The 15148-nt window shown below is 40.6% G+C and overlaps 1 protein-coding gene across 6 annotated transcripts in view; it reads left to right on the plus strand.

The window, feature by feature from the left end:
• Positions 1-15148, plus strand: part of BCAS3 (BCAS3 microtubule associated cell migration factor) — a gene marked incomplete at both ends in the record, with an annotated part of 624117 nt that overhangs the window by 272975 nt on the left and 335994 nt on the right. For all 6 annotated transcript variants that reach the window (XM_080712926.1, XM_080712928.1, XM_080712927.1 and 3 more), the window contains one exon: positions 14511-14611. In XM_080712926.1, coding sequence (XP_080569052.1) covers positions 14511-14611 — 101 coding nt within the window. The remainder of the gene's footprint in view (positions 1-14510; positions 14612-15148) is intronic.

The raw sequence follows: 15148 nt of genomic DNA on the forward strand, positions 1-15148 counted from the left end.
AGTGTAGTGGCACATGCTTGTAATCCCAGTACCTGGGAGGGTGAGATGGCAAGTTCTTGGACAGCTTCGGGTACTTAGTGAGGCTCTCTGCAACTTTGTGAGTCTCTGTTTGAAAACAGAACAAAAAATAGGGCTAGGGGTGTAGCTCAGAGGTAGAATGCCCCTGGGCTCAATTCTCTGTATGGCAAATTTTTTTTTTTTTTTTACTTTTTACTGCGGCAGACTGGCTCAGTCGGGAATAATAAATCCAGCACTGAATATGGCCACTGAGTCCGCTCGAGACCGATTTTCTCAGAAAGATGTGCAAAGGCTTCGGGTGCAGTTCTGCAGCCACTTATCTACAGCGATTCTTTCCCTTTTATGAAATAAACTCCTTTAAGTTCCTATTCAGGGCGCTAAAAGTGGAGATCCTCTCCGGGAAAGAATCTGACATGGACCAATGCCTCTAGTGCAATTGACACTTTATTACAAGAACCCAGATAATTTATATCCTTCACCAGTGAGATTAATAGTAAAAAAAAAAAAAAAAAAAAAGGGGAGAGAGAAGTGCAGTCACCACAAAACAATAGTGAAGGACATGTAAACAAAGTAAAAAGATTAGCTTGTGACCAGATCCAGCCCCCTGCCCTTGCAGACAGGTGGCTCCAAAGGGCAAATTTCAGAAGGCACAGGCACGCCCAGGGCTTGGAGAATACGGCCTCTCATGGAATCTCCTTTAACTTTTTTCAGAACTTTCTGTTTCTAGGGCTTAGCCCATATGGCAGGCATGGGGAGATATGGAGATCCAAGGGGATGCGATGGAGGTCTCCCAGGTTTCGTCCACGTTGCCATCCAAAGTCTGAAAGCTTAAACAAGCTCACAACACAGTTGAGCAGATAAACACCAAAAAGTAACATGAAGTTTTTAGATTTAGTTGTCAGATGTACTTCTGTAGCTGCTGAGCACTTTTCCTCAAACGATAGGCTTATTAGAAGCCTATTCCTCTTTTAATAATCCATTTTCCTATCACAAACCCTCTGCAACATCCTTTTCTTTTCTGATTACCCCGATTCTCTCTTTCCCATTTGGGACAATCTTAGGATAAGCTCTTCTTCATACAAAATGCTTTCTTATTCTCACCATATTTCCTTTCTTTCACGCTTACACATTTATTATATCTGTCCTTTGTTCTGACATATTCATTTCTTAACCACGTGGCGCCTGCCTCCCTGTCTTGGGCAGCGCACATACTGGGTGTAAGGGTAAAGAATCTTCCTAGCCTTCGGCTGTATTGTATCGGGCAGTATTAGCTGCTCATCAGCTAGGCTGCTTTGATGTCACACACAAAGTTTATCTTCTCCGTATCTAGGCAGGATCACAAGGAGAGGGGGTAAACAGAGGCACAGGTTGCCTCCCTTACAAGTTTTTAGGGCTAATGGTTTCAGCTGACTCTTAAGGCTTTTACTGTAGGTTAATGATTAGAATGAAGGTCAGAGATAGAGGGGAAATCTGAGTTTGTAATTGCTGTGACTGGCTTCCACAGCATCTGAATTCTGACTAGATTTTATTACCATTTGAGCAAAGCCGAGGGCGTTTAGAGGCTTAGACATATTACTAGAAAATTTATTTTACATGGACTCAGTTTCTCTCACAGTCCTGATCTTACATCACCGGAGCAATTCATGTGGAAAGTTAAAAGAATCATTATCAAAAGAATAATAGTTATGAAAGAATATCTAAGAGTGGGGGAGTACTTTGGCCAGAGATGACACTTCCCCTCGGGGCTCTGCTTACCTTAAGCTTTAGCCAATTTCCTGCATGGAAATCACACGCAGATGCCGAGAAAAAGGAAATAATGGTGGCATTTTACATTTACAAAGTACTCCCTTCCCTATGTGGTGGGGTCTCAGGGTCTATTGTAGAGGTACCTTGATGATTGAACAGTTGAATGACCAAACCCTCTACTCATCTTAGTTTCTTAATGCAGGACTGTGTGTGTGTGTGTGTGTGTGTGTGTGTGTGTGTGTGTGTGTGTGTTACTAGGAACTGATCCCAGAGGCAGTCTACCTCTGAGCTACACCCCAACCCTATTCTATTTTTTTATTTTGAAGCAGGGTCTCACTAAGTTGCAGAAGCTCCCAAGTACTGTGGGCACAAGTACACAACATCATGCCTAGCCAGGATCCTGGGGTTTTGTTTTGTTTTGTTTTGTTTTGTACTTGGGGTGGAACCAGGGGTTTTTCTACCTGGTGCTACACTCCCAGACCTATATTTTATACTTTATTTGGAAACAGGGTCTCATTAAAGTTGCTGAGAGCCTCACTAAGTAGCTGAGCCTGGCTTCGAACCTATGCAATCCTCCAGTCTAAGCCGCCATTCCCAGCTCAGGATTCAGTATTTTAAAGTGTTCTTTGAGCCAGGTGTGGCGGTACATACTTGTAATCCCAATACTTAGGAGGCTGAGAAAGGAGGATCACAGGTTAAGGCCAGCCTAAAGTACTTAGTAAGGTCTTCCACAACTTAGATTCTGTTTCAAAATAAAGAATAAAAAATAGGGCAGGAGGTGTAACTCAGAGGTCGAATGCCCCAGGTTCCGTCCCGAGTCCCACCAGAAGGCAGCTGGTATTACTAGTGTTTGTATCCTAAGGTCTGTAAAGATGACCTCTAGTCATTCTTTTTTCGTAGCAGGTGTGGTAGCACATGCTTGTGCAGGATTTGGGAGGCCGAGGCAGGAATAGCTAAGTGAGGCCAAACTCAGCAGTGTAGTGAGATTCTCAGCAACCTTGTGAGATCTTGTTTCAGAACAAGCAAAGTAATAAAAAATAAAACAAAAAGGGCTGGGTTCAACCCCAATTTCCACAAAAAATCATAAAATAAGAATGGTGTTATGGTTACTTAGACTTGAAAATCAGGGCAGATTATATAAACTGTGGTAAGACACAGTTATCCACAACCTCCAAGAAAGATTTGCACAGTTATGATACAAGGAAAAGAAAGTGTGATGGACTAAGTTTTCTAGTTATATTATTATCATTGATTTAATGTGTGTATTTGGTAGTTGTCCTATTAGCAATTTTAATTACCCATATTAAGTGGCATTGTGTACATCTTCGTAGGTGAATTAATTCCACCTTGACCTTCAGTACTAATGATTTGAAGGAATTCGTCTATTGTATTCAGGTCTTAGGAGTATATTGAGACATGTGGAATCTTTTGCTTAGTGGAGCTGCTAAACTGGCTGAGAGCACAAATCCATTGTCCACAGTTCTTTTCTTCATTTTACGAGATATTTTCGCTCACGCTGAGAAGGCAAATTCAATGGTGAGCCCCATCGGGCTCTCTCCAGGTAGCACTTGTTCAGATACCAAATGTCAGATGACCTTTAGGGCAGTAGAAATAGCAAATGAAAGCTCCTTGGTTTCTGTCCTCTGTGGCAGTGTTATGATACTCTGGGAATTCTGGGAAAGGAAATTGGGGTGGGGAGGATAAGATGTACCCACAGTTGCCGGTTATTCGGGGAAATCTATTATCTCTTAGACAATGAGAACTTGTCATTTTTCTACTTATATATTGCTTCTGACTGTTCTTCTGGGAATGTGGAATAAAAGGAAAGTGAAACCTGAGATGTCCAATGACTAACTGTTAGAAAACTTTAATAATTAATTAGAGAACATCTCTGGTTCCACGGGGTCAGGGTGCAAGGGAGATCATTGATCCACTTAATATACAACGTAGGTAAAGTGTGTTCCCTGTTATGTATGCTAACACTTGCCTTGTTGGTGCTCTGTGGAAGGGGTGCTTGCTAATAAACACTCCAGCCAGCCACACATATCTATGTATGAAATTCCGTGGATTCCTTTACATTAAAATTGCATCCATTATTGGAGGCAATTAGGCTTATCATCACCATCATGATCATTATTATTATTTGAAGTACTGGGGATGGAACCCAGGGGCATTCTACCTTTGAGCTACACTCCTAGCCCTATTTTTTATTCTTTATTTTGAATAAATAAAGGATCTCACTGAGTTGCAAAGGGCCTCACCAAGTGGTAGGTGAGACTGTCCTTGAACAGTGATCCTCTTGTCTCAGCCTCCCAAATGCTGGGATTACAAGCACGTGCCAATCTCCCGGCTAGACATATTATTTTTAACCTAAAAATCTTTTCATTTTTTAGTCATGTTTTAAAAATTCTCTAATTAGCTGAGTGTGGTGGCACACGCTTGTAGTCCCAGTACTTGGGAAGCTGAGACAGGAGGAGCACAGGTTTGCATTTCCCCTCAGTAACTTAGGCCCTCTGCAATTTATTGAGAATTTGTCTCAAAATAAAAAAATAAAAAATGGATTGGGATAACAGCGAGGAGGTAGAACGCCCCTGGCTTCAATCCCTAGTATCTAATCAGAAAATCTTATTTTGGGCCTTCTCTTTCTTTCTTTCTTTCTTTCCTTCTTTTTTTTTTTTTGTGGTGGTATTGGGGTTCCTGGAAGCCCTTCTTCCTCCGGGCTACACTCCCAGACCTATTTTTACATTTTTATTTTGGAAACAGGGCCTCCTAAGCCAGCGCGCGGCTGGCTTCAAACCTGTGCCATCCTCCTGTCTCTGCCTCCCAAGCGCGGGGATTACAAGCGTGCGCCACCATGCCCGGCTGTGGGCCTTTTGATTTCTATGAAATGATGGCTCTGATTACGATTGTTTCCATACATTGGTTAGCCGCTGTGTCCCTTCTTCTGAAGAATGTCCAGCCCATTGACATCTGCTTTGTCCATTTTGCTTCCAGATTATTTGATTTGGGAGCCTGTTCTTTCAAAAGACAAGTTTGGGTTTTTGTACCAAGAAACGACATTCTCCCACAGAATTTCCCCGTCACACCCTGAATGCCTTTGATCCGAAACAGAGCTAGGCAGCGGGCCTTCTCTTCTCGTAGGGCTCCACTACAAATGCTGTTTTTAATAAGAACTCAAAATATAGTGAGGTTTGTCCTTGAGGAAGAGTTTATCACTGTTGGCCTTTGGGTGAACTTTGAGCCAGAGCCTTTTCTTTCTAAACTGGCAGACTTCACCATAGATAGAAAAAGGAACATCGTTCCCCCCCAAGGACTGCAAAGTGCGGAGGCCATGTTACTCAGCTCCCAGCTCCCACCCCAGACTCCAGCATGGCAGCGCTCCTTACAGGAGGTGGATGGGTGGGGAACTGTATAGAGAGCTGGGGAAGGCAGGCTCCGCCTCAGACTGGAGCATTCTCTGTGCCCTGCATCACCTCAGCACACGCACCACTGGCTCCCATTCTGTCCATCTGGAGATTCAATTCTAAGTCACAGTGTGAATTTGATATTTAAAAATGAATTTAGCTGGGCCTAGAGGCACATGCTTATGATCCCAGTACTGAGGAGGCTGAGACAGGAGGATCACAAGCTCAAAGCCAGCCTCAGCAATGTAGCAAGGCTCTCAGAAACCTAGTGCGAGCCTGTTTCTAAAAGAGAAAAAAAGAAAGATTTGATTGGGTGTATGTATGGCTTAGAAGTAGAATATCTCTAGGTTCAATCCCCAGTACCAATAAAATAAATGAATTTAATCTTACTTATAGATCTGAATCTGATTTTTGCCAAATAAAAGACTGTTCCTTTCAAAATCTATATATTCAGCCTATAAATGTATTATATTAGTTTCTCAGTTGGGCATAGTGGCACACGCTTGTAAAGTACTTGGGCGGCTGATACAGGAGGATTGCAGGTTCAAAGCCAGCCTTGACAACTTAGTGAGGCCATCCTTAATTTAGCGAGACCGTGTAAGAAATAATATTGGTCTGGGGGTTTAGCTCAGAAAAAAAAAAATATATATATATATATATATACATACATACATACATACATACACACACACATACATTATAGGTTCTCAATATGAGCTTAAAGTGGACAGCTGTTCAGCTCACCTGTCACTGTAGATAACATTGGGTTAGCATGTCTAGCCTTTTTTGAGAAGGTAATTTCCCTGATATCAGTAGCAATATATATATTTGCATTACTGGGGATAGAACCCAAGAGCATTCTACCTCTGAGCTGTACCTTCAGCCCTATATTTATTATTATTATTATTATTATTATTATTATTTTATTATTTTATTATTATTATTATTTTGGTGGTACTGGGGATGGAACCCAGGGGCCTTTTATATTTTTTTATTTGGAAACAGGGTCTCTTAAACCAGCCGAGGCTGTCTTCGAACCTGTGCGATCCTCCTGTCTCAGCCTCCCAAGCACAGGGATTACAAGTGTGCGCCACCACGCCCAGCTTTTTCTTTATTTCGAAACAGGGTCTCACTGAGTTGCAGAGGGCCTCACTAAGTAGCTGAGGCTGTCTGCAAACCTTGATCCTCCTGTCTCAACCTCCCGAATGCTGGGATTACAAGCAAATACCTCCATGCCTGGCTTATGCCAGTCTCTTAACATCTGTGAGAGTCGAGAGGCTAGAGTTTACCAACAGTGATAACTCTAGCTGATCAGCCACAGCTAAGATGGTTTTATACTGGAACCTCAAAAAATAAAGGAGAAAGTTGGGCGTGATGGCACACACTTGGAATCCCCGTACTTGGGAGGGTGAGATTGGAGGATCACAGGTTTTTGGCCAGCCTCAGCAACTTAGTGAGACCCTGCTTCTAAATAAAAAATAAAATAGGGCTGGTGTTCTAGCCCAGAGGCAAAACACCCATTACTTTAATCCCCAATACTGTGAATAAACAATCAAAAATTATATATAGGAAGGAATAGAACAGGACCAGAGTTTCCCTTTATCGATTTCTGAAATAAGTGCTACTTAATGTTTAGTATTGTGCTTTGTGTGAGTTGGTGTAAAGAGGATGCTTATTATCCATATGTGGTTAGTCATGTGTGTGAGTTTTGTTACTAGAGTTGAGCCAGGGGCTCCACCACTGAGCTATATCCTCTACCCTTCATTATTATTTTATGAGTACGTTATAATTAGGCATCTTAGTTGGGTTCAAAATAATACAAAGATGTACATAGGTTTGGGTTTAGTTCCCTTCGTGCCCCACCCAGCTACCCACGCCCCCGTACGTACATGACTGCAGGATTGGCAATGCCTCCAGCCTATGTGGCCACCGCAGACCTTGACCTGTGCCCTGCTTTGCCTCTTCCTTCCCCTGTCTGGCTTCCACATGTAAGTGGAAGCATTTGAACCTTGACTTTATGTCACTTAGCATACATTTCTCTAGCACCATTATTTTCCTGCAGATGACAAAATTTGTTGTTCTTTTGAAAGAAGGCAGCTCCCTAAATTGCGGAGGCTGGCTTCAAACTCAAGATCCTCCTTCTCAGTCTCTCAAATACTGGAATTACAGATTTGTGCTACTGGGCCAGGCTTTCTTTTATTTTTATTTATTTATTTTTAAATTTATTTTTTGGTGGTACTGGGGTTCCTGGAAACCCTTTTACCTCAGGGCTACACTCCCAGACCTATTTTATATTTTTATTTGGAAACAGGGTCTCTTAAGCCAGCGAGGCTGGCTTTGAACCTGCGCCATCCTCCTATCTCCGCCTCCCAAGCACGGGGATTACAAGCATGTGCCACCACGCCTGGCTTTCTTTTATTTTTTAATTTTTATTTATTTATTATTATTTTTTTTTTCTGGTGGTACTGGGGTTCCTGGAAGCCCTTCTACCTCCGGCCTACACTCCCAGACCTATTTTGACATTTTTATTTGGAAACAGGGTCTCCTTAGCCAGCACGCGCCTGGCTTCGAATCTGCGCGATCCTCCTGTCTCTGCCTCCCAAGCGCGGGGATGACAAGCGTGCGCCACCACGCCTGGCGCTTTCTTTTATTTTTGATGTTGAAAAAGACCTTGCTAAGCTTTAGAGGCGGACCTGGAACGCGTGGTCTTCCTGTCTCAGTTTCTCAGGCACTGCATTTCAGGCATGTGCACTGAACCTGGTTCAGGGCTAGCCTTTTAACTTGTAAACGCATTGGCACTCTTTTTTATTGCTTTAAATCAAATAGTGCTTGATATAAATATTTTTTCTTTTTTTCATCTTAAAGCAAAGCCTAAATCTCATAGGCAACTTTTCAGGAAAGCTGATTTTTTTCCTCTGTAAATATAAAAAATCCATATAAAGAGAGTAAGTATAATCAATATATTAATCATACAATTTCATATTTGTCTTTGAATTAGAATACTAGATTGTTGCTAATATAGATTTAGCAATTTGGGGGCTTATTTTTTAAATAATTTGATTTCATGAGATTGGGGTTATATTCTTTGGAGAAAAAAATGAAATGGGAAGAGGTTTAAATTTCTGTGGGCTGGTCATACTTGTTCTTCATTGTTTGTTCAAACTCACCTATCCCAACCTACCTTAACAGTGTTGCAGAGGTGGGTATTTAAGGAAACGTAAAGTTGCCTGGCAGTAATTCTAATTTGCACCCTAATATTTTGAACCTATATATTGACAGTGCATCAAGCAATACTTTTAACTTTCTCAAAGTCATAAATACCTTACTTTCTAGAAACAATTTTTAAAAATTCTAAATTTCTTGATCCGTTTACTACGTTACGGAAGATAGCTAAAGCGAAAAACAATTCCAAGTGGGTTTTTTTTTTCTATTTAAAAAGTTAAATTTTGCACTGACTTTTGGGAATATTGAGAATTTTTTTAAATGTAATTTAGACTTAGGGAGCCAGGCTTGGTGGTACATGCTTGTAATCCTAGTACTTGGAGGCTAAGAGGAGGATCGCAGGTTTGCAGCCAGCCTTAGCTGGGTTCAATCCCCAGTAATGCAAAAGAAAAAAAAGTCAGACTATTATAGGAACATTTAATTTTTCTCTTTATAACCTTATTTATATTTTGGAAGTAGTTTTGTCTTAGATTATTAGGAGTCATTTGCAAAGGTTGGCCCCTGAAGCAGATTTGTTTTTATTTTCTTTACACATAAACACACACGTGGAAACCTGTAAATACATACTATGTAGGAGAACACACGGACATGAATATGCCCATATGCACCTATCTATCGCTGTGAGGCAGCAAAATGCACTTGGTGATTTTTTTCTTTCACTTGCTATAACTATCATCTGCTTTCTTGAGAACATGATATAAACAGTCTTCACAGTGACCTCATAATGATGTCATCATTCTGCCCTTGCTTTGTTGATTTATATTTATCAAGTGTCTGTGGGTAGACGCAGTGCTTTTGAAGTTGTATTCTAAATTGATAGTATATCCTTTCTAGGTAAGTAGATAAAGTATACTTTATTTTATTTTATTTTATTATAGTACCTGGGATGTAACCCAAGGGCATTCTACCTCTGAGCTACATCCTCAGCCCTATTTTTTAATTTTTAATTTTGAAACATGGTCTCACTGAGTTTCAAAGGGCCTCACTAGTAGCTGAGGCTGTTCAAGAACTCGAATCCTCCCGTCTCAGCCTCCCAAATGCAAGGATTACAAGCATGCACCACCACGCCCGGCTTAGATATGGTATATTTTAAAATGTACTAAAGGTATATATCGAACATGGTAAGATTCACGTCTCAATTTCATATTCTTTTCTTGTGCTAGGTTTATTATTTCTCTATATCGAGTTCACTTTTATGATAAATATTCATATAATATGGAACATTTTTACTCTGGTGCCTGATATGTATCTTGGTCTATTGAACTTGGGTTTGCAAGATACACAACTGTTTATATAGACTCTTATGTAATTACTCTTTATACCTACTTTTTATAAATGTGAAAAAAAATCATCTCATTCCCTTATACCCTCTTCCAAAGTGATACCTACGTTCCACAGGATTTCCAGAGTGTAAAAGCATGAGGTTGTGGGTATGAGGACATTTTACCTTCATCTCCACCACTGAGATGTCCTACAGATCCTGTGTCTCTGGTTCATGTAGGTCTCTCCTACACACTTTCCTGTTTCTGCTTCACATCTCACGTTTTCTGGACCATGACTGTGTTACTCTTACTCTTGCCCCCATAGGAAACATCCTTCTCCCCTAAGCCGTGGGGAGCAAAGGAAGTTTCTCTGAGCTGGCTGGGCAGACACATCCTGTACATTCCTTGTCCTCTGGGATTTCTTGCTACTTCCCTAAACTCTGTTCAACAATGAAGTTGCTGTTTTTGCATATAAAATGCGTGGGGTTTTGCCATTGCCTACCTTCCTTGGGGCTCTTCTGTGTTCCACGTTTGGTCTCTGCCGCTCTTGCTTTAATCTCGGGGACCACTCCTCGTAACTGAGCGGAGAGCATGCGTGTTCAACTCCTGTCATACTTTCTTTGGGTGATTTTTTCTTCTTATTCCAGGTTTTATGTTTTCAATTATATTTAACCTGTGACCTTTAATGTCCTTTTTCCCCCCAAGGCAGTAAACAATACGTTCTTTCTATGTGGATTGAAGGAAATTTTAAAACAAACAAGTATAGGAAAGAAAGAAGGATTTTTCTTTGATGTTGAAAAGTATTTTCCCTTGAGATTTTAGACTTAGATTTTTATGTTGCCCATCTTTTGTTGGCTTCAAAGCTTTATTAATTAGAATACTACTGAATAAAAGGTACAGAAACTCTTCTTACAATCTCCATTTAAGAATTTGGGATTTAGATTTATGGTCCAATTTCTTAGATGTATATTTGGAATATTTACTACTTCCTTTGGAACGCACATGAAGGCGAGGAGGATCCTCCTCTTCTTTCCTCTCCCCCCTTCACTGTAGGAAATTCCAACCATACGCAAAACTAGGTAACAATAGTGCAATAAACTTCTGTATACCTATTGGCCAACTTCAACAAAGCTCAGCTCACGTCTAGTCTTTTTCCAATTCTACCACTGAGTTATTTGAAAACTAATCTCCAGACATCATGTCATCCTCATTTCATTGATGGATCTATGTGTCCAACCAATATATATGTATCTACCAATACTTCGCAAACCTCCAACCATACACCTAATACGCATTGGATACTTATTCTCTGACATGTTCTAGTCTTTACTCAGCATATTTAGAACATAGCTGTATGTATGTAGGAAGACATGCTGTATGTAAGTCCTGGCTGCTTACACAAAGGCATAGTTTCTTCTTGTAAAGCTTTTTTGTGAGGTGGGAGATACTGGGGATTGAACATCCCCAACCCTTTTTGTTTCCTCCTCCTCCTCCTCCTCCTCCTCCTCCTCCTCCTCCTCCTCCTCCTCCTCTTTGATGGTGCTAGGGATCAATGTCAGGGCCTTCCTCATGCTACATAGGCACTTTACCACTGAGCCCCATCTCCAACCCTTTAGTTTTTATTTGGAAAATAAATGCTGGATGCAGTAGTTTATGCTCATAATCTTAGAGGGTTGGAGACAGAGGCAGCAGGAGCACAGGTTTGGATTCAGTATGGGCAACTTAGTGAAATTCTGCATCAAAATTGAAGCCTGGAAATGGATAGGTACGTACCTCAAAGGTAGAGTGCCCCTCCAGTTGATCCTCGGGATCACAAATAAAACAGTAAAAATAAAAGAATGCTTAAATAGTCATTGATAGTTTTATGCCATTCATTTCTTTATGATTCCATTTGTTATCACAAGAATTAAGGTCTCTGCCTTTGGGTTCACTTGCGTTTCATGCTAAGTACTGTTATGCCTCTCAGCCCCAGAACTGTGATTTTGAACTAGCAGCTAGCAGCTTTAGCTGCTACAGAGCTCACCTCTCTTGAGTAATTTACTGAATTAGGTTTCATTTCTCTTGCAGCAAGTGAAGATAACCTTTTTGTGAGCATGTGTCTTTTAAAACCGTGCCCTGGGTTATATGCTGTCTTTATTTCTGTTTTTTTTTAATTAATTAATTAATTTGCTTACGGGTCTGGGGATGGAACCCAGAGGCATTTGACCTCTGAGCTACAGCCCCTGCCCTATATTTTATTCTTTATTTTGAAACCGGGCCTCATTGAGTTGCAGAGGGCCTCTCTAAGTAGCTGAGGCTGTCCACAAACCGTGTTCCTCTGGTCTCAGCCTCCAGAATGCTGGGATTACAAGTGTGTGCCACCACGCCCTGCTTTCTTTACCTTTTGAACAAGGTCTCATTAGGTTGATGAGAGTGTCATTACTTGCTGAGACTGTCCGTGAACCTGTGATCCTTCTGTCTCAGACTCCCAAGTACTGTAATTACAAGTGTATACCACTATGCCCAGCTTGTATTAAGAAATTTCAGAATGATCACATGCTCTGATTTTAATTTTAGAAATCTAGCCTAAGAGCCAGGTGTGGTGGCACGTGCTTGTAATCCCAGTATATGTGTTGCAGGTTTGAGGCCAGCCTCAGTAATTTAGTTCCTCATCAACTTAGCGATATCTTGTTTAAAAATAAAAAATAAAATTGGGGTGAGGGTGTTCAATCCCCAGCACCACAAAATACATACATATTTGCATACATACATACATACACACATACGTACGTACGTATGTATGTACGAAACCTAGCTAATAAAAAGGTTTTTTGTTTGTTTTTGTCTTTGTTTTTGGTTTTGTTTTTGTGGTACCGGGGATAGAACCCAGTGGCATTCTACCTCTGAGCTATGCCCCCAGCCCTATTTTTTAATTTTTTTTTGAAACATGGTCTCACTGAGTTGTAAAGCTCTGAAAAGTTTTGATCTAAATTTATTTATATATCAGCTGGGCATGTTGGTGCATGCCTGTAGTACCAATTCATGGGAGGCTGAGATAGGAGGAACAGAGGTTCTTGGCTAGCCTCAGCAACTTAGCAAAAGTCTATTTCAAAATAAAAAGAATAAAATCAATCTGGGGGTGTATCTCAGAGGCAGAATGCCCCTGGGTGCCATCCCTACTACCTCCACAAACAAAATGTTTAATCATCTCTATATGGTGGGAGTGAGTGCTTGGATTGTTTTCCGTTTCTTAACCTTTCTTATTTCTTTCGTCTTTAATGCTTAGCTCTGACCTCTCTTCTTATTGTCCCTGACCCACCTTTTTAAAATTCGAATCTCCTATTACATCGGTGCTTGATTATTGACCTGGCACAGATAGAGGGGTTGATTGTACTTTATGTACCTTCAGATGCATTTTCCTGTGAACCTCAAACTGCTGATATTTTGGGAGGAGCATAATATTTGGCTCATGTATGAACTCAATAAATGTTGAATCATTTTTCTGTTACCACTAAGCAAATATTCTCTTGTATGAGAAAGTGGACTCTGTACTTTGACTATATCTTACCTTTTAAGTATCAGGTAAATTACTAATATATCTAAGAAAACTGCATTTTCTTTGGATAAATGAAAGTTTTAGCAAATGGAAGTGATTTTCAGTTAAATTTGTTTTTTTATGCCTACCATTTAGATTAACTATTGAATGGGCTGCTTTAATGAATCTTTTTTTGTTGTTTGTTTTTTTTTGGCAGTACTGGGGATGGAACCTAGGGGCATTGTACCTCCCAGATATACCCCCAGCCCTGTTTTTTCTTTCTTGTCTGTCTGTCTGTCTGTCTTTTTTTCTTTCTTTCTTCTCTTTTCTTTCTTTCTTTTCTTTCTTTCTTTCTTTCTTTCTGTGGTACTGGGGTTCCTGGAAACCCTTCTACCTCCGGGCTACACTCCCAGACCTATTTTTTATACTTTTTATTTGGAAACAGGCTCTCTTAAGCCAGCGAGGCTGGCTTCAAACCTGCTTGATCCTCTTGTCTCCGCCTCCCAAGTGTGGGGATTACACCACGCCCACGCCCAGCTTTTTTTTTTTTTTTAAACAGGGTCTCACTAAGTTGTGAAGGGCCTTGCTAAGTAGCTGAGGCTGTCTGCGAATCGTGGTCCTCCTGTCTCAGCCTCCCAGAAGCTGGTATTAGAAGCGTGCGCCACGAAGCCCAGCTGTGTTTTATTGAATCTTTATGTACCCCCCCCCCCCCGTGAATGCATTTGTCACCTCTCCTCAGTCTATTTTCATGTTAATATGAAGTTAGTAGTTTACTTCTTTTATAGTCATAAAGTGATGTCACTTCTGAGTTCCTATAGATTTTTTATTTGGGAGACAATATTTTGCTATGTAAATAATCCTATTTTACCCTCTGCCGTAGCTGGGACTGCAGATATGCACCACTACACTTTGCTAGCCCTACAGATAGTTCTAAAGTGTGTTCTCTTTTGTGTGTGGTACTGAGGATTTAACACAGGAGCATTCTACTTCTGAGCTATACTACCAGCCCTATTTTATTTTTAATTATGAAATAAGATCTCGCTAAACTGCTGAAGATATCCCTATGTAGCTGAGGCTGGCTGAGAACCTGTCGTCCTCCTGTCTCAGCCTCCCAGGTACTGGCATTACAGGCTTGTGACGTCATGTCCCACCTAACGTTTGTTCTTAATTGGAGAGCTTTCTTATTCCTGAGGACTTCAGTCTTGTTCATTAGTTGTATGAGTTGCCTCTGTACTTTAAATGTCATATTTTATCTCGTCAAACATCACAGTATTTTTGATGATCATGTTTATTTCTCCGCCACATGAATTAAAGTGGTTTAAATCTGTATGCTTTCTCTTACAGTGGTTCCCCCTGGAAGTCCTGGGCCCATTACTCGACACGGGTCTTATGACAGTTTAGGATCTGACCACAGTGGACAGGAAGATGAAGAATGGCTTTCACAGGTGAAATTCTGACATATTTAAAGCATTACATTTAAACAGAAATACTTTACCTGCTCTTATTATTTTCCTTAGAAGAAAAGGGGAGAGTTGGTGATTACTTGTTGAATGAAGAATCATTATTTTTCCAGATTAAGAATTTCTTTAAAACATGCTACAGGGGTATACATACACATACTGCCTTTTACATATACATGTTATATATTCACATTTTATTCATATATTTATACATATATATGTGCATGTATGTGTCATTTCCTTTCGTAAAGAGGGCATAAATATGTGTACTTTTTAAGCATTCTGCTTAAAGCCATTGGGAGTTTGTGATTTTTTTTTGTGTGTGTGTGTGTGTGTCTGTGTGTGTGGTACTGGAGATGGAACCCAGGTACATTCTACATTTGAGCTTATACCCCCAGCCCTTTTTTTATTCTTTATTTTGAAGCACAGTCTCACTGAGTTGCAAAGGGCCTCAGTAACTAGCTTATTCTGTCTGCAAACCGCTATCTTCCTGTCTCAGCCTCCCAGATGCTGGGATTACAA

This window comes from Muscardinus avellanarius, assembly GCF_963383645.1.
Source record: "Muscardinus avellanarius genome assembly, chromosome: 16".
Lineage (NCBI taxonomy): Eukaryota > Metazoa > Chordata > Mammalia > Rodentia > Gliridae > Muscardinus > Muscardinus avellanarius.